The 18396-nt window shown below is 40.8% G+C and overlaps 1 protein-coding gene across 1 annotated transcript; it reads right to left on the bottom strand.

Annotated features, from left to right (window-relative positions):
• Window positions 1-233: 233 nt before the first annotated feature.
• uba6 (ubiquitin like modifier activating enzyme 6) lies at window positions 234-17778 on the bottom strand. Its single transcript, XM_061711579.1, has 32 exons — window positions 17728-17778; window positions 17011-17108; window positions 13618-13712; window positions 13495-13523; window positions 13299-13393; window positions 12592-12703; window positions 12328-12408; window positions 12070-12192; window positions 11207-11330; window positions 10854-10957; window positions 10682-10744; window positions 10517-10593; window positions 10291-10357; window positions 9766-9909; window positions 9496-9642; window positions 9315-9395; window positions 9116-9193; window positions 8843-9024; window positions 7366-7471; window positions 7151-7240; window positions 6926-7006; window positions 6715-6843; window positions 6541-6592; window positions 6373-6436; window positions 6206-6275; window positions 4580-4651; window positions 4366-4489; window positions 2678-2871; window positions 2410-2537; window positions 2088-2175; window positions 1869-1963; window positions 234-1701 (listed from the first exon to the last, which is right to left on the bottom strand). The coding sequence occupies exons 2-32, from the start codon at window positions 17049-17051 to the stop codon at window positions 1560-1562; spliced, it is 3078 nt and encodes a 1025-aa protein (XP_061567563.1). The 5' UTR covers window positions 17052-17108; window positions 17728-17778; the 3' UTR covers window positions 234-1559.
• Window positions 17779-18396: the final 618 nt, after the last annotated feature.

Consider the following 18396-nt stretch of genomic DNA (forward strand, 5'->3'; position numbering starts at 1 on the left):
AATGTTTTACACTTTTGATGTTTACTGCACAAGAATTGTTCTTGTGGTAGACATTTGCAACATAGAGCAAAAAGAAAAGACCAGCTTTAATGAAGGGCACAGAAATGAATGAAAGCTGAAGAGTTCTGTGTAACATTCATCTCGATTTTTTTTCTTTAATCAAAAAAAAAAAAAAATCCTGATATGATAATCTTCCACTGGAACTCCATACAAACCGACTTCAGTGATTCCACTCAAAACTTCAGTCTTTATTGTGGATTTAAGCCGGCACAGACTATTTCAAACGGCCTTTTTCACAACCTTCAAGTGGAACTAATTGCAATGGAAACTGATTTGACTCGATCAACACTAATGACAACGTGCATTCATTACTTACATTTAACCAGTGCAACATGACTCAACAGATCTCAACAACACAAGCTCAGTTTGACCAAAAAAAAAAGTAAATAAATAGATGTCACATAGATACATCTATAAACAAATATGACAAAATCATGAACAGCAAAGATTTGATTCAAAAGAAAATTTAAAAAAAATCTATTTCTCGATGATGCAGTAGTTGCGTGTCTGAAAAAAACAAGGGCTTTTTCTCTGCATGAAACAGATGTTGAACATGTGACGGTACAAAATCAAATGAACACATTCTTTGCCAAAATGCATGAAGTGATGTCAGTCCAGCTGTTACCTAAGACAATAAGTTAGGCGAGACTCGAAGCTACAGTCGGATGGTTCTGGCCGCATCAAGACCTTCACTCATCAGGTGCTTCATTTCAATAAGACACCGTCGATGTGTGTTGCTCTTAAAATGTTCAGGTTATATCCATCTCTGTGAAATAAACATGTTTTTATGAGGCAAAGTGAGCAATAAAGCGCAACATCTGCAGACACTTTAAAAATCTTTATCTTTGGTGATTTTTGCCAAAGTCCCACTGACCCGTCAAACTTTTCAACTATGCAACAGGGTGATTCGTTTCTTGAGGGGACATAATTAGAAACTGGGGGGGAAGATGGTGTAATAACTGCTAATTTAAATGTTTACTGTGCCAACAATCCTACTTAAACTCCTTTTTCGAGCCAAAGGGATTTGAAAAGAAAAGTGACAGATGGTTATGTGTTGGTGCGTGTAGCTTTTATGTAAACAGTTTTAGTCAGGGTCACTTCCACAAACAAACAAGAAAAAAAAGTTAACAATTAAGGCATCAACACAGGCGGAGCTGTGCTTTTCAACAGAGTAAAAAAAAAACAGAACCGAAAATATATGTACAAAAGTACAATAATAAGTGCTACTCAAGCAGCCTTGTGATCCACTGGCTAGATGTGAGGCTAGAAAAACCTGGCACTGTGTCTGGCCTTTCTTCCACCATGAAGTACTGGGGCGGGGGACGGGGGTGGGGGGTGGGGGGGCTGTGCTGAGGCCGGGAGCTTTGCCCCTGTCAGAAAAGATCTTGCAGGAAAAACACCCGGCCCAGGCCTATGTTATTTTGAGGAGGGGGGGGCAGTTTACATGAAAGAAGGGAAATAAGGACACAAGAGGCCTGAAGATGACATGGAGGAGGCTGTCAGGGCGTCTTGCCGTCAGGGCTGAAGTAGTATCTGACGGGAGGACCTGGGAGGTCGTCGTCTCCGTCTGCTTCTGGGGCGAATGATACAGTGAGGTCAACGTAGCGGCGGTCGGCTGCTGGTTTGATAAGTTTCTGCATCCTGTGGGGAGGCAGAGGTGAAACCCATTCAGTTCAAGTGGCTAATACATCACTTCAGTATTTAGAGAGTAAAGAGAATGAATGGCGTGTTATCTGTGCTGCCTCCAGACAGGCTGCATCAGTTGTAAGAAAATAAGGAGAGTGAATATCAGAGATCGGAGCACTTACGTCAGTTTGAGCCTCTTTGAATGTCCCGGCATAACAGGCACATAGAGCATCTTCACACCATGGACGACCATAATAGGCTCAATCATGTACTTTTCCTACAATACAGCAACAAAGCAACAGTTAACTTGAGAAAGAAGAACTGGATAAACAACTTTAACTGAAGTACTTAAAAAAAAAACCAACACTGAAAGGAAAGGAAAAGGAAAATGAACGTCTCACCCTCACTGCATTCATGAAGTCAGAAAGAGTGAAGTCCTCGTGTCCAAAGATGGTCCAGCAATCCCAGATGGTGAAGTAGATGTTGTTCCTGGAAAAAGATGTCACAGATTAAAAATGGGATTTGGTATAATCTAAAACAAGAAACTTTCATTTTATTGCCTTGAGAATTTAACACTAAAGAGATGTGCTTGTCAAGGTACTGGAACATGTATTAAAAGCAGGCAGAAGTACAAACAGTAATATAGTTTCCGGGAGGTTTTTATTAATTCATCAAGAAAGAGCAAAACGTGTGAGTGATGTAAAAATGTTATTATCCACCCACTTGATGAGCGCTTGCTGAACAGGAGCAGGCTCGGTGAGCACAGCGACTGGAATGGCCAAGTTAAAGAAGCAGTTTCTGAACGATTCAAAGCCATAACCTCCAACCACTTTGATTAACTCCAGGGCCACCTGAGCGCATCAAAACAATAAATAAACGTTACCACCGGACCGACGTGTTAGGTGCAAGCAATGATATTGAAAATGGAAGAAAAGTAAATGTAAAGATTGGCCTAAGGAGATACTGAAGGATGAGTAGAAGAACTTCTCACCAGTCCAGCCACTGCAGCTGTTGCCGTGGCGATAGCAGGAATGATCTTGCCGGCTATGCGTTTGGTTTTCAGTCTGTCAGCTGGCTCGATTGAGTACATTCTGGCTCTGAGGGAGGACGCCGACGTGACAAAATCTATGTGGCCGTTGCTGTCATCGTCCTTCTCGAACTGAAGGGGAATCATCTCCAATCTCTCTGCAGAGTACAGAGAAGAACCAATGAGACTGATAAATATCCCTTAGAACAGGGGTGTCGAAGCAGTGGATCATCTAAAACATGCGGGGAAGCAGCCCCTGAAGACTTGAGTCCTTGATACACGGAATCATAGCACGGAATCTCTGAATCCCTGATACAAATACCTGTGTCATTGACTCACTTGTGCAGACCTTGATGACAAGCTGATGAAGACCATTAATCTGAATCAGGTCTCCTGATGCAAGGAGACATCTGCTCTAAAACATGCAGGACTGCAGACTGCATTTCAACATCTGTGCCTTCAAATATAGTTGTATAAATATAAATGCATTGAGAAAGAATTAAAGCACTTAAAGAAGCAATAACACTTTAAATCTCTTGCATTTAAGCACTTAGCACTTTAAACGTGACGGTCACTCACTGGTATTAATTGTAACATGTTTTTATTTCCTATTGATTTTATCTAGCTTAGTCCCGTTTTTAAATGTTGTCTTTCGTCGCTATATCTTGTCTTCCTTGTTTGCTGGTGTCTGATTTTATGTTTTATGTTTGGCATTGACTTGGCACAGGGACACACATGGTGGAAATTAGCCTATGGCTATAACCATACATGTTTACACTCGTGTTCATTAACATGTACAGTCCCTGTCATTAAATAAATAAATTGAAATTGAAAGCGTGTTCCTAAATATCCATACATTTGTGATATAAAAAGCATAAATAACAGGGAATTAAGGCTCTAATTTCATTCAGACTGAGTCTCTGTTTACTGCATTTCCTGAAATAAACAGGATTTCACAATAAAAGCCACTTTCTAGCCTATTAATTTATGAACGGATTTTAATTTGATATGGAACAGAAATAATTTAGTCCAGCTCTGTCTTTTATGTTTATCATCTCGTTTCCATGGTTGTCTGTAATTAAGTTTGATATATGGACTATAGCTCCCAGTGTGCAACATTGAAAAATGTTGAGGGATGTTCTATCCGTTGAGCAATCAGCTTTGTCAAAGAGGTTCTTAAATGTAACTACCGATCCTTTGTACATTATATAACTTCAGTAGTTTCAATAGGAGTCGACTAAATCCAACTCTAAAGTTTTCTCTTGAATGTGTTCAAACTTTGCGATTAGCTGGACTTTAAACCAACTAGTTTGTTCTATCTGATTAACGTCAATTATTGTTTATGAATCCTCAGTAAAGGAAATTAAGTGGTTATTAAAAAAAAGGCACACGTATAGGCGATAACAGGGAGTCTCATATGAATCAAAGCAATTTAGCTGACTTGCAAGTAAACAAAAGCAAATATGTGAAAACAAGGCATTAAATACACTGTGATACATCTAAGGCATTTTAGAGAAATATGGTGAGTTAGACTAAGAACAATGTGGATTATAATTGAAATACCTGCCTCTAATCAAGGCTTGGTAGTCTAAGCAGTAAAAGTAAATAAAGCCTTTTATTATTATTTGAGAAAACACTGTGTTTGTACATACCTGGTGCCACCCTGTCAGCGACTATGGTCTGTTCCAGTTGTGCGATGACCTCCCTCTCCTCTTCGCTGCTTAGAGGCATCTTTACATGATCAGGCTTCCTAGCAGTCTCATCCGTCTCTATACACTGGCGGTGACAGATTTACAACAATCAACATCTGATTGTTTTAACATTCAGACAGGAATCAAAAGGCCAAATTATTCTAAAGGAGCTTACTTTCTCTGAGGGCCTGTACTCAGGAATGTCAACATCGGACAGAACCCTCGTCACCTCTTCTTCGGAGAGATCCTGATACACAGACGTCCAGTCAGCAGGTGATAACGTATGTTTGAATGTGCACATGCAAAGTTACCATAACTATTCACATCACAATGTCACCAGACCATGAATGAGGCCATACAAGCACCGAGTAGATGCATAAAACAAGTAGTACCGTATTTTCTGGACTATAAACCGCACCTCTATATAAGCCGCATCTGCTCTATTTTTATAGAAATAATTAAAAAAAAAGATATACAAGCCGGACCTGCATTTAAGCCGCATCTGATCTATTTAAAAAAAATATATACCGGTATATGCAAGCCGCAGATATTTATGTTGTTAGATTAGATATTTACTACATGTACAGAAGGATTTTGAACTGTAAATAATGTACATGTTTGTACCTAAATAGATCCTTTCCTAACAGTGTCTTTTAACACGGCAGCAACTTTGCTGATTAAAACGGGACAGAACCAAGAGAAAATAACCGGTATTTATTTATCTATTTATCTGTTTGAAATCTGCTTCTACCTACTTCTATCTGCTAAAGAAGAAGTAGCCTATTCTTCTTTGCATTTATTTTGTCTTAGTTTTGATTGTAATTCCGGTTAGAGCGCCCCGAGCGGTGGAAGAAAAATCCACAGAATAGCCGCACCTTTGTATAAGCCGCATGGTTCAAAACCTATGAAAAAAGTAGCGGCTTATAGTCCAGAAAATACGGTAGTTGTTTTTGAAACAATAGAAGAGCATTCAAAAGTCAGCACACAGCTTCAGCTTCAGCCACTGATAAGGCCTGAAATCTGGGTGTAGTCATGGACTCAGACCTGAACCTTCAGAGACACATTAAGAGAATTACAAAGTCGGCCTTTTATCACCTGAAGAACATCTCCAGGATCATAGGACTAATGTCTCAGGGAGATCTTGAAAAACTCATCCATGCATTTATTCTCAGTCGAATTGACTACTGCAACAATGTTTTCACAGGTCTGTTTAAAAGGTCGATCAGAGAAGCTACAGCTGATCCAGAATGCTGCTGCCCGGGTTCTCACTAGAACTAAGAAAGTTCTGAGATCATTACATTAGCTCCCTGTATCTTAGAGAATATACTTTAAATACTTCTGTTAGTTTATAAATCACTGAATGGTTTAGGACCAAAATACAACAGATTTGTTGTTGCCATAGCAACCATCCAGACCTTTCAGGTCTTGTGGTTCAGGTCTGCTCCGTGTCCCCAGAATCAGAACCAAACATGGAGAAGCAGCATTCAGGTTTTATGCTCCACAGATCTGGAACAAACCTCCACAAAACTGCAGGAACGCTGAAACCCTCAGTTCCTTTAAATCAGGGTTAAAATCGCATTTGTTCACAGCTACCTTTAACTGATAACTGTGTTAATTTCAGTACTACACTGTAACTGTAGCTTAAGTCTAACTTTTCTTTTTTATGCCACTGCACTGTAACTCATAATCTTTTCTTGTTGTTCTCCTCTTTCCTGTTTTCACTATGTGAAGTACCCTGAACTGCCTTGCTGCTGATATCTGCTGTATAAATAAACTTACCATGCAAATGTAGGACACCTACCTTTTCTGAGTACGGGATGTTATAAATCCCTGCAAAGAGCCTTGCGGAGCTGACAATGAAGGTGAAGTGCCTGGTTGAAACGGAAAAGATATGTAAGCTTGGATGAAAGAAATGTAGCAGGAAAAGGAAGAAAAAAAACATCAACTTCAACATAAGAAAATACTCACAAAGAGTCTTTCAAGTCAAATTCAATAGGTGCTGGAGGTCTTTTCGGGGACTGCCAAAACAAACCTGTGGACAAAGACAGTTACTGCTACGCTGTAATTGCACAGAATAAGTGTGTAGTCATGAATGAATAACTTTAAAAGGTTTGCAATTAATTATTAACATCTTACTTCCATCTTTTAACCTTGTATCCAGAGGGAAGGAGTGCAAAAGTTGTAGGGCCTGAATAAAACAGCATTTTTAAAACATATAAACAGTTTGTGACAAATTATGCACCTGGTAATATTATTACGTATCAAATATCTTTGCAATATATTCATAAACATAAATTTAGATGGAGTTACCTTTCTCTTGAAATACTTTTCAAATTTCAGACGAGCGACAGCGACGCACTGTTCCCACTGAATGGGCCGTCTGCTTAGCAGCTTAATGACCTGGAATGACCCCTCCAGACTTTCACCTGCTTGCATTTTCTACACAAAGACACACACACACACGACACATTTAGAGGCGTGTTCAATGAGAACGGGCGACATTTGTGACACCGAGTCTTACCTGTAAGACTGCTTCAGCTGAGGAGTGAGTCTGCCAGAATGAGTTGTATATCGAGGGCTTGTGGGCAAAGGCACTCTCGAACTAGACAACCAGAGGATAAAATAAATAAAGATAAATAAAACACGTGTGTGTGTGTATATAGAGCCAGAGAGAGTCCATAAAAATATGGCAACAATTGTGCACAACATGGAAAATGAATGCTGGTGGGCGTTAAAGCAGTCAGACCTTGTCTCTGGCCCATTGTATCGTGTGCTCTATAACGGAAGGGAAAGACTTGAGAGTGCAGAATGGGATCTCCTCCTCTGGGGGGTCCCTCTTGGAGTTAAAAGGAGAGATATTTTATGGGATACTGATTAGACTCCAATGAATCAGCTATTTAATAGTAAATCATGAAGAAAAAAAAAAGACAAACGTGGACAGAGACTCTTTCATGGACTTACATGGCTGTTGTAGGATTCTGTCAAGTTTGGCACAATGATCTCAGTGTGTCCTTTAGTTCCCATGGTGCCAGAATCCAGGAGAGGGGTCTGATTGGACACGCAGCGGCTGGAAATAACAGTCACGCACTTTAATTGCACATCTTCTAAACTTTAAACGTGTACTGTAACGTCACAAGTTAGAAAAATATTAAGATTCAATAAAATTACAGTGATAACAGATGGACGCTGGAGACTTCAAAGACAATATATAAACATAGGAAACCACCACACTGAGTGCGTTTACATGGGAAGTTTAATTCCTCTTTAATTAAAATTAAGGATGAATTAGAATTAAAATTAAATCCGATTTAAAATGAGTAAAAATTACCATGTAAACACCTAATTCCGAATGAAAATGGCCATTCCAAATTAGACTTAATTCCGAAGTAAGTGGCTGGTCCGATTTAAAGGAGCATGAGGCTCCTTTTAAGAAATGACTCATTAGCACCGCCCTTCGCCACGACGGCCGTCGGGGGTACTGCAGCCAACAGCGAAGCCTGCACGGGAGAACGTGGAGAACGTGCATGCAGCGTCATGTGACGTCACATCCGCAGCCCAGCGCGGGAAATTCCGGGCCCAGAATTGCGGCACATTTTGCAGCACACAGCCTGTTCAAGGCAACAGAGAGATACGCTAGAGGGCTCATTCGTTTGGGTTTGGAACGCTTCATCTGACATTATTACTAGAAAACTTAAAACGTATACAATTTTTTTTCATAAATCCTGCCTCATGCTCCTTTAAAATCGGAATAGCATAATTCCGCGATCATGTATAAACTCATTCCGCTTTAAATTAATTCCGGTCTTTCTGCGCTGCTCGTTCCCTTGCCAGTCTTATATTCCGCGCTGGGCTTGTTTTCGAAACAAAGTTTCAAGATGGCAGCACGCAGTAAACGGTGTTCAAGAGCAGAGATGATTTATTTAATAAATAGCTTGGAGGACCTGGAAATAATTAAAAGAACAGATGGCAGGAAACATAAAAATTGTGAGGTTTTCCAAGTTGTAGCTGCTATGTTTGTTTTTCTTCCGGTAGACGCAATTTCCGGTAGACGTAACTTCCGGTCCGCCCCCGTATCCAATCAGAACCTTCCCAACCTCCAGACCTTAAGCAGAATTGGATAAAGCCGATCAAACGGGTTTTCCATGTAAACCTCAATTCAGAATTACTATTTCCATGTAAACCCGAAGGAAAATCGTTTAATTCGGAATTAAAAAACATCATGTAGCCGTGGCCACTGCTACATTAGACCAGCAGCCCAGATCAAAACAAAAATAACAAAAACCTCATTTTAACCCAAATATGAATACAATTTGAACAGTATGACATGGCCTTGCTACCTTCTGGCATATAAAAAGATATCATCCGATATAATTAAAGTCCTAAAATGTTGAACACTGAACCTTTAAAGCTAGCAGAGCATGCATGGATCCTCACATACCTGTCCACGTATCTCCGTGCCTCCACGTTGTCCAGAGCAGTGACCACTACATGCAGCGAGGAGTAGAAGGAGTCGTTGTAGATGCTCTCGGTCGCTGGACACACCTTGTGTAGGTGAGCATCCACCTGCAGGTCTGGGTTGATATCAAGAGTGGCTTCTGCTGCTGTAGTACTTTTTGGTTTCTGAAGAAAAAAAAATTGTGGGGGGGGTGGTGGTGGTTAGGTCTTTGTTTTTTTAAATATTGCAAGAGCACTAACTGGAACATCCACTTACCTGTATATGATGTGGCCTGAAGAGAAACTGTCTGTTGAGGTTAGACTTTTCAATGAGGTCAGGGTCTGTGATGCACACCTGAGAAGTGATAGATGCAACACAGCAAAGATAAGTTTAATTTTTTTTATTAAAAGATAAAATATATCCCAAAATACAGTGAGACTAGCAGAAATCGAACCAGTAACAAGCTGATACCCACCTCCCCTGAGCTCTTGGCCAATCCCACCCCAAGTAGGGCAAAGTTTTTTAGCATTTCACAGCCTATAGCACCACAGCCAACCTTAGAAGACAAAAATATAATATATGGTTTACTTACTTAGACAAGAACTTAAATATCATACAAGTATAACTTAAGTGCACTTATAGAGACCAGCTCCTACCATAAAAACCCTGAGCTTGTGAAGTTCAAGACACAATGGTTCACCAATGCAAGCTCGTAACCCATCGTATCGATCACCTTTGGGGAAAAACTCCTCAACAGAAAGAGACTGAAGAGGCCTGACTACCTCAATGGTGTCAAGATAAAACTGAAAATGTCGACAAAAACCAGGGAGAAGGAGATCAAGTTAACACAAAGTGAGAGAATAACAAGATCAAACTCTAAATAAACATAATTTTACTCAGTCTATCGCTCAAATTCAGAAACTTACCCACTGCTGCAGCGGTGCAAACTTCCCTGTAATGGCTTTGAGAACTTCCTGACTGGCTATTCCTCCTACAGCTGCAGCTAAGGCAGGAAGAGTTCCCCTCGCTGTCCTGGACAGCCAGCGCACTAGTTCGGGATTAACAGAAGCCTATGAGCAAAAGGGGATAGAAAAAGGAAAAGCCAAAATTATGTAAGAATGTCATCTTTGTCTGTTTCTAATTTATATAAAATAATGCAAGATAGTGGACAACTGATATTAGTTTACCGGTTTTTTCGTACAATATTTTATCCAATTGTTGCAAGCAGATAAATATACATGAACAGATTTTTTTCTTTCTGCATAAACACAGATGACGATGACACACACAACTAGGATGGCAGATCTGCGCATATGTGCTTATCCATCTTCATTTCAGGCAAACATTAACACGTCAGAATAATGTAAAACCTAAATCAGCCAACATCAATGACATGCATCCCTGAATAAAATAGCAAGAGGGGAAAAAAACAAAACAAAAACAAAACTCACTTTGTTCTTAAGAGTTTCATTGACTTCCTCTGTGAGCTTTAGTAAAGCCTCAGCGTCCTCCAAACACCTGATGATGTCAAAGCAAAACTACTCAAAACGTTGCTTATCCTAACACATTACACATTCAAAACCACAGCAGGGCCACATTCTGTGTCCGAATACTGTGGAGTTCAGAATGTAAAGCAGCAAATTATACTGGAGAGGGAGAGAGTGAAAATAAGCTTACGCGATGTTGGGAAGTCTACAGTGCTGCTCCTGGAAGGTGTCCAGCGCTAACATGGCTGCATGGATCTGCAGTGGGGCCTGGTGGGTGGTTTAAAAACAAGCGCATTGTGAGGTGACCATAGTCTGACTCTGAGACACAAATGTTGCAGCTTTGATGTGAACTCACCTCTGGTTTACTAAAATCTGGAATCAAGACCTGAGGATCACACAACTGTTCTTCTAATGTTTCCTGAAAAAAAGTATACAAATGCAAAGTCACATAGTTAAGTTAGTTTTTTGAAATATTCATGCTTTTTCCCCCCACATCTTTTTTATTTAAATAAAAACATTTAACTTACAAATCTGTATGTCTTAGAAGTTTTCACCAGAACAAAAAACCCTCCATGTGCATGGGGTTGTAGATGTGATGTATCCCCTATTGCAAAACTGTAAGGGGAAAGGACTAATACAACACACACACACAAAGGATTAACATAGATTATATGAGTTACTTCATTATTATGCAAGACACAGAAAATATACAATCAAATGAATAAGATTGTGACAGACTGAATGAAATGACCACCTCTTGCAAAAAAAAGCCACAAAACAAAACATGAATATAATAAAAACCTTACATCTATTCTAAACTATGTTTACATCCATGTATAGCTCTATTAGATTTTGTGAAATTGCAGTATAGAAACTATACCTGTGACCTGTCGCACAGTGCCGTTGAGCTCCACCATGCCTATGACCTCTCTGAAGATGATGCTCTGACCCGTCTCCAGGCCGTGGGGTTGGTTGTCCATGCAGGTTACCACCCCAGGATTATCCTACAATAGAAATAGTTAAGCTCAGTCTTCCAACACATGCAAATCAAACAAATATCCATAATTAAAAAAGTAAAACTAAATAGATACGTAAGAAAATCTCTCCAGCTAACAGAAGAATAGCAAATAAACTGTTAATTATTACAGTAAAGTGTGTGTCAGGTTCCCCGGAGAACAACTGGAATGCTTCTTTTTGGGAAAGGATTAAAGGAGCTTGAGGCAGGATTTATGATAAAAATTTGTATACGTTTTAAGTTTTCTAGTAATAATGTCAGATGAAGCGTTCCAAACCAAAACGAATGAGCTCTCTAGCGTATCTCTCCGTTGCCTTGAACAGGCTGTGTGCTGCAAAATGTGCTGGGGCCGAATTTCCCGCGCTGTCCTGCGGATGTGACGTCAAATGACGCTGCATGTGCGTTCTCCCCGTTCTCCCGTGCCGGCTTCGCTGTTGGCTGCAGTACCCCCGACGGCCGTCGTGGCGGAGGGTGGCGCTATGGAGTCTCATTTCTTAAAAGGACCCTCATGCTCCTTTAAAGGAAATTCGGCCCCCGAATTGCAGCACATTTTGCAGCACACAGCCTGTTCAAGGCAACGGAGAGATACACAAGAGGGCTCATTCGTTTTGGTTTGGAACGCTTCATCTGACATTATTACTAGAAAACTTAAAACGTATACGAATTTTTTTCATAAATCCTGCCTCAATCCTGCCTCATGCTCCTTTAAAAGAAGTAAAAATTAGTACCTGAGTGATAGTTTGGATGAAAATCTCCTTGGACTCCTCTCCCGTGGGGTCTGAGACTTCAAACTCATCTCCAAAGTCACAAAACACTCGTACACAGATGCCATATGCATCACCACAGATAAACTGGCAAAAACAAAAATTTGACATGGTTTGAATGATACACAGGTGAAAGGTAATGTAGAAAATACATTTAACCACATTTACTTTCTTAGTGTCCTCAATGGACAAAACATGGTAGAGATTAAACTGTAGACTCACTCTAATGGGGGGCTGTTGTGAGTGGCAGAACTTATTTACTCTTTTCTGTAGGCTCAAACTTGACTCTGTCAGAATCACACACTGCAGAAGGAAGCACCACAGACGGACACTAAATATTAACGTGAATATGCAACAAACACTAATGAAAAATACTTATTTTTAAATCAGGTTGAACATAATGCATTTTACTGAGATGCATTTTACTGTCTGAAAGGTCTCCGACTCACAAATTTGTTCACAAACTCAAAAGAGTCATTGACTTACCTGATACTTTCTAAGAAAACTGAGATCAGTGTTTTCGTCCACAGGAGTGGCAGACATGTCCACTTGGACATACGGGTTCAATTCTGCAACACGAGGACAAACCGCCTCCACCCTGTGATGGACACATCAGATTCTGGTCAAGCATGTGTAAAAACTGATACAGAGACGGGGGTATAACCTTTATATGTGTCCAGACCTGAGACAAAAAAACTACAAACTTGATTTCTGCGAGAAAGAGACATGGCTCCATTACATTACATGGCTGAACACATGAACCAACAGTTGTTTTTGCTTACCGATAATCATCGCAGATACTTACAGACTATCCAAAATAATAATCAGTGTGTACTCTGAACAAATTGTTAAAGACTTGTATCAATTTTTTCCTTTATGTATGACCAAGGCAACCTTTTTCTTTTTTTATAGTTTGTTGCCGGGACTCCATTTAACAGACTTTCGAAACATAGACTATACTACCACTTTCTGATATGTCAGACAAAACTTGTTGATCTGCCCCAATTGAAAGAAAACAGCTTATCTTACACAGCGCCACCAACCCACAGCAGACTTCTAGACTCATCGCCAAGGTGCACTGACGCTGTTAAGAGAGTCCTAACAGCTTCTGTGGACTCTTAACGATGGGGTTTCTCAAACTATTACTCATCTGTAGATGGATCACTTCAGGCTACCATTGTGGCATGCATTACCTCTTCCTCTGGCTCAATACATCCTCTTTGCGAATAAAGAAGTTTGAGCCAAGATCCCAGGTCTCGCACAACTTTGCATCATGAAGTGTAACTGCCTGTAGAAAATACACAAACACACATTATACAAAAATCAACAATCTCATTCTCAGGATAGTGGAAATGACATACTGCTGATGGACAATAAAACCATGCTTGCCTTCACACCTGCCAGGACAATGTTCTTTGCTGTAAAAACAGAAGTCACAGTGCTTTGTGTGAAATCACAGTAGGCCATTTGAGCAATAAGCTGTTAAATATCAGGTGCTGCTGTTTTGCTTACCTATCTCTACCCCCAGTGCTCCCATTCCACTTAGAAAGACTGAGGACCGGGCCATCTGGTGCATAGCACTGTCTCCAAGCACATACCGTTGGCGGCTGGAGGGGCAAATGAAGAAAATCAAATATGAGAGAAATCCAGATCAAGCAGGAAGCTGAGGAGCACCATAAGTATGACCGCAAGGTGCTGAGAGCAGAACATGGCTGTAATTTCCTGAAAAGACTGTGAACTGTGACGTACAACTTCAGCAGAGGTTGTACTTCCTGCGTCAGCTCAGGAGGTTTAACCTGCCACAGCAGCTGCTGATCACCTTCTACTCTGCCATCATACAGTCTGTTCTCTGCACTTCCATCACTGTCTGGTTCGGATCGGCCACCAAACTAGATAGGCACAAACTGCAACGGACACTTAGGTCTGCAGAGAGGATAATTGGGACCAATGGCGCTTTTACACTAGTATCTGCTCAGTGCGGCTCGGCTCGTCTCGCCTCTACCCACTTTGTCCCCGTTTGTTTTTCCACAGCCAGGTGAGAAGTGGGGGGGTTGGGGTGAAGCGGCTGTGACGTACACGATTGCGCAACCGCTTTGTTCATGTCGGTGATGATGAGAAATCAGCTGGAGCCGCGAGCGGCTGAGAAGAAAACAGCCCGTCTACATTCCTTTTTTAATTCTCTCGTCAGCCACCAGGTTTATGAACATCTGCACCTCAGAGTTGGATCACCAAACAGACGTTTGCGCTGTATAATAAAATCGCTGCGAGCCGCCAGTCGCTCTCGCGCTGACTCCCGCTTCCTGATTCAAACGTCTGACGGCCCCCCGACCAATCAGTGGCACGGAGGGTGGTGACGTCAGAAATAGTCCCGGCTCAGCACGCTCAGAACCTCGCCAGAATGGTTACAGAAAAAGTATCTGCTTGGCACGGCTCCACCCGCCTTGGCCCGCAGTGGAAAAGCGCAAGACGGGGGCGTGGCGGGTAGAAGCGAGCTGAGGTGGTACTAGTGGAAAAGGGCCATAACCTCCCATCTATCCAGGAGCTCTGTACGCCAAAACCTCCAGACACAGAGACAGTTTCTTCCCCCAAGCTGTTGCTCTGATGAACTCTCATCACTCATAGTGGTCTCAGAGAATCAACCAATCACTGCGCAATAATAAGAATAATAACCACAATCATATGCTGTAACAATGCACCTTTCAATAACCATGTCTACCGCATACTGCTGCACCTTTCACTTTAAAAAAAAAATTGTATATATGTTAATAAGAGTTCTCATTTGTCTATTTAGAGTCCTTACAAACACCAGGAAACTGGACCACATTACACCGGTCATGAAATCACTACACTGGCTTCCAGTGAGTCAAAGGATAGAGTTTAAAATCTTACTGCTGGTCTACAAAGCACTGAATAGTCTTGGACCAAAATACATGCTTGATTTGACCCCTGAGGTTCATCTGGATCTGGTTTGTTGTTTGTCCCAAGAACAAGAACCAAGCAAGGTGAGGCAGCGTTCAGTTATTCTGCTCCTCACCGGTGGAACAAACTTCCTGTAGACCTGAGGTCTGCTCCAACTGTCAGCTCCTTTAAATCAGGCCTAAAAACATTACTGTTTACTGAAGCGTACTCTTATATTAAATACTTATCTGCTGTACTCTACTGCCCTTACTTTTTAACAAGTTGAGATTGTATCTTAGAGAAAGACTACCTTCCCAAAGAGTTTCACACGATGGTATAACTTTGGACAACCAGTGATACTGTATAGAAACTTTGTGTCATCAGGATTTCACCTTTAATCCATTCACTAATCAAACTTCTAGATCTGCTTTCTTTAGTCTTCACAAAATAGCTGAAAAATCTTATCTCAGGGTGATGCAGAAAAACTGGTCCATGCATGTGTTACACCAAGATTGGACACAGGTAGGATGCAGGTCCTTAGTAGGATGTTGCAGAGATGCTTTGAACAACTGCTGGTGTCCTTTTATCGCTGCTCCATAGAAAGCATCCTGACTTATTGCATATGTGTGTGGTTCTCCAGCTGCACACTGGCAAATAAGAAGGCACTCCAGAGGGTCATCACAACAGTCCAAAAAATAATCGGCTGCACTCTCCCCTCCCTGGAGGAGCTGGACAACACCCGATGTCTCAGGAAAGCCAGGAAAATCATCAAGGACCCATCTCACCCCGGACACTCACTCTTTGAACTGTTGCCATCAGGCAGACGTTTCAGGACACTGAAATCACGCACAAACAGACTCAAGAACAGTTTCTAAGCCAGAGCCATAACTACACTCAATACTGTTAAACACTCAAACTGACTTTTTCCATGTGCAATACTGACTGAACTGAGCAATACCTGCCATAGAATCGTGCAATACCTGCCAAATGTGAATACTGTATGTCGTCTTCCTGTTTGTGTCCTTTCAGAGATTATTTATTTTTATAATTGTTGTTGTTTTAATATATCTATTTTTTAAACCATGCACCTTGAAGAAGATAGCATCCAATTTCGTTGTAACTGTAAAAATGACAATAAAGACATTCTATTCTATTCTCCAGTCGACCCAAAACGCTGCATTCATCCTTGTGCTTTTTATTAGTTTACTTACTTACTTACTTTTCTTATCATGTTATTTCATTGTATTTGTTATTTACTGTTTAATTGTGTCTTGCTGCTTTCAATGTTGATGTAAAGCACTTTGAATTACTTTGTGTTGAATTGTGCTCTACAAATAAACTTGCCTTACCTACTGTACAGTGAGCGAAACAACCGGAGTCCAAATTCCAGTTTGCCAGATAGGCAAGGCAAGGCAAGTTTATCTATATAGCACAATTCAACACAAGGTGATTCAAGGTGCTTTACATCGACATTAAAAGCAGCAAGACATAATTGTACAGTAAATAAAATTATGAGAAAAGGGGGTAAAATAATAAATAAAATGATAAGAAAAGAAGTAAAATAATAAAAAGCAGAAGCTGTTAAAAATAAAAATAAGGGCAGTAGAGTACAGCAGGTAAGTATTTAATTTAAGAGTACGCTTCAGTAAACAGTAATGTTTTTAGGCCTGATTTAAAGGATCTACAGTTGGAGCAGACCTCAGGTCTACAGGAAGTTTGTTCCACCGGTGAGGAGCAGAATAACTGAACGCTGCCTCACCTTGCTTGGTTCTTGTTCTTGGGAACCAAAACAAACCAGATCCAGATGAACCTCAGGGGTCTGGGAGCTTCATAGGAACTAACAGATCCAGCAAGTATTTTGGTCCAAGACCATTCAGTGCTTTGTAGACCAGCAGTAAGATTTTAAACTCTATCCTTTGATAAATAAATCTGATTCTGATAGACTGTTATCTTCAGTTTCAGGTTATTAATAAGCCTGTACACTGGAGTGCTCAGATTTAGACTTGCCTGTAAAGAGAGTCGTCAATCTCCATCAGGTCTGCAGCCATACTGCTGGGAGGGGAAGAGGGGGGGGGTTCAGCCGGGTTTAGAGACAGAGACTCAACCTTTAGAGAAGATATGCACAAGTAGAAAACAAAAAAAGGCAGATATTAGTGACAGTAAACATTGCTTTGGGAGCCTTAATGATTTCAGACCGACGCCCTGTTGTAAGTCAGCTACGTCGCTAACTAAGGGCTGATTTATGGTTCTGCGTTACACCAACGCAGTGGCTACGGCGAAGGGGTATGCGGCGACGCGCACCTTACGCCGTAGGGTACGGCGTAGGCTACGGCGTAAGGTACGCGTCGATTTAACGCGGAAACCATAATTCAGGCTTAAATGTTAATGAAAGCTCGTGGCCATCAGCACCGGCGACAGAGGAGAGCGACTGTGCGAGACGTCCTCTAGCTGTCACGCGTTAGAACAAGACGACTGCCTTAAACAGAGAGACATGCGGGCTGATAAAAACATGTGTGTCCAGGAAGACTCGACATTAGCTGCTAGCGGCTGCTGGAGCCGGCAGCGAGGACACTTCACACAAAACTCGCCCAAAGTCCTCCTGACCGATACGCGAATCGTCGTAGAACTGTTCACAATACCCGACTGTTTTGTACTACATGAGCTCCACGAAACGAACTGTGCAATGTTCTGTAATATTGAGAAATATTAATCCAAATATCCTACGTAGATTTCTTGACAGAAGGCGAAGAGCAGCTTACGGCGAATGAAGGGCTGTGATTGGTTGAAAAGTTGGAACAGTTCCGGGTTACCGCAGTCACGTGACTTGAGTCATTCAATGATTTTGTAGTAATTTTTCAACACTAGAGATTAATACATTTGTTTATTTATTTTTGCGTTTTGATATGCTTTAACATAAATTAACCCGACTTTAAAATGAATCCATATGTGGGTAGTTTAGGCAAGGCAAGACAAGGCAAGTTTATTTGTAAAGCACAATTCAACACAAAGTAAATCAAAGTGCTTTACATCAACATTAAAAGCAGCAAGACACAATTAAACAGTAACAAGTCAATCAAAAGGGAAATAGAAATAAGAAATAATAATACAAAACAATGAAATAAAATAGAATAAATAACAAATACAATGATAAGAAAAGAGGTAAAAGAATAAAAAGCACAAGTTGTTAAAAAGTAAGGGCAGTAGACTACAGAATCAGAAAGAAGTTTATTGCCAAGTAGTTTAACACACAAAAGGAATTTGTTGTGGTGATTGGTGCAATACAAAAGAACAAATAATATTAAAAGAAAAAATGTACAACATGTTGGTTTTAAAGTGCCGGAGTAATGATGTGCGTTAATGTGACGCATAAGGCAAGGTAAGTTTATTTGTATA

Source organism: Cololabis saira, chromosome 1 (assembly GCF_033807715.1).
Source record: "Cololabis saira isolate AMF1-May2022 chromosome 1, fColSai1.1, whole genome shotgun sequence".
Taxonomy (NCBI): Eukaryota; Metazoa; Chordata; class Actinopteri; order Beloniformes; family Belonidae; genus Cololabis; species Cololabis saira.

Coding starts and splice junctions, on each gene's coding strand:
- uba6 (XM_061711579.1), bottom strand. CDS start 17,051: ATGGCTGCAGACCTGATGGAGATTGACGACTCTCTTTACAG. Junction 12,409..12,591: donor GTTTTCTTAGAAAGTATCAG/GTAAGTCAATGA, acceptor TTCCTTCTGCAG/TGTGTGATTCTGACAGAGTC. Junction 7,472..8,842: donor GCACGGAGATACGTGGACAG/GTATGTGAGGAT, acceptor TGTTATTTCCAG/CCGCTGCGTGTCCAATCAGA.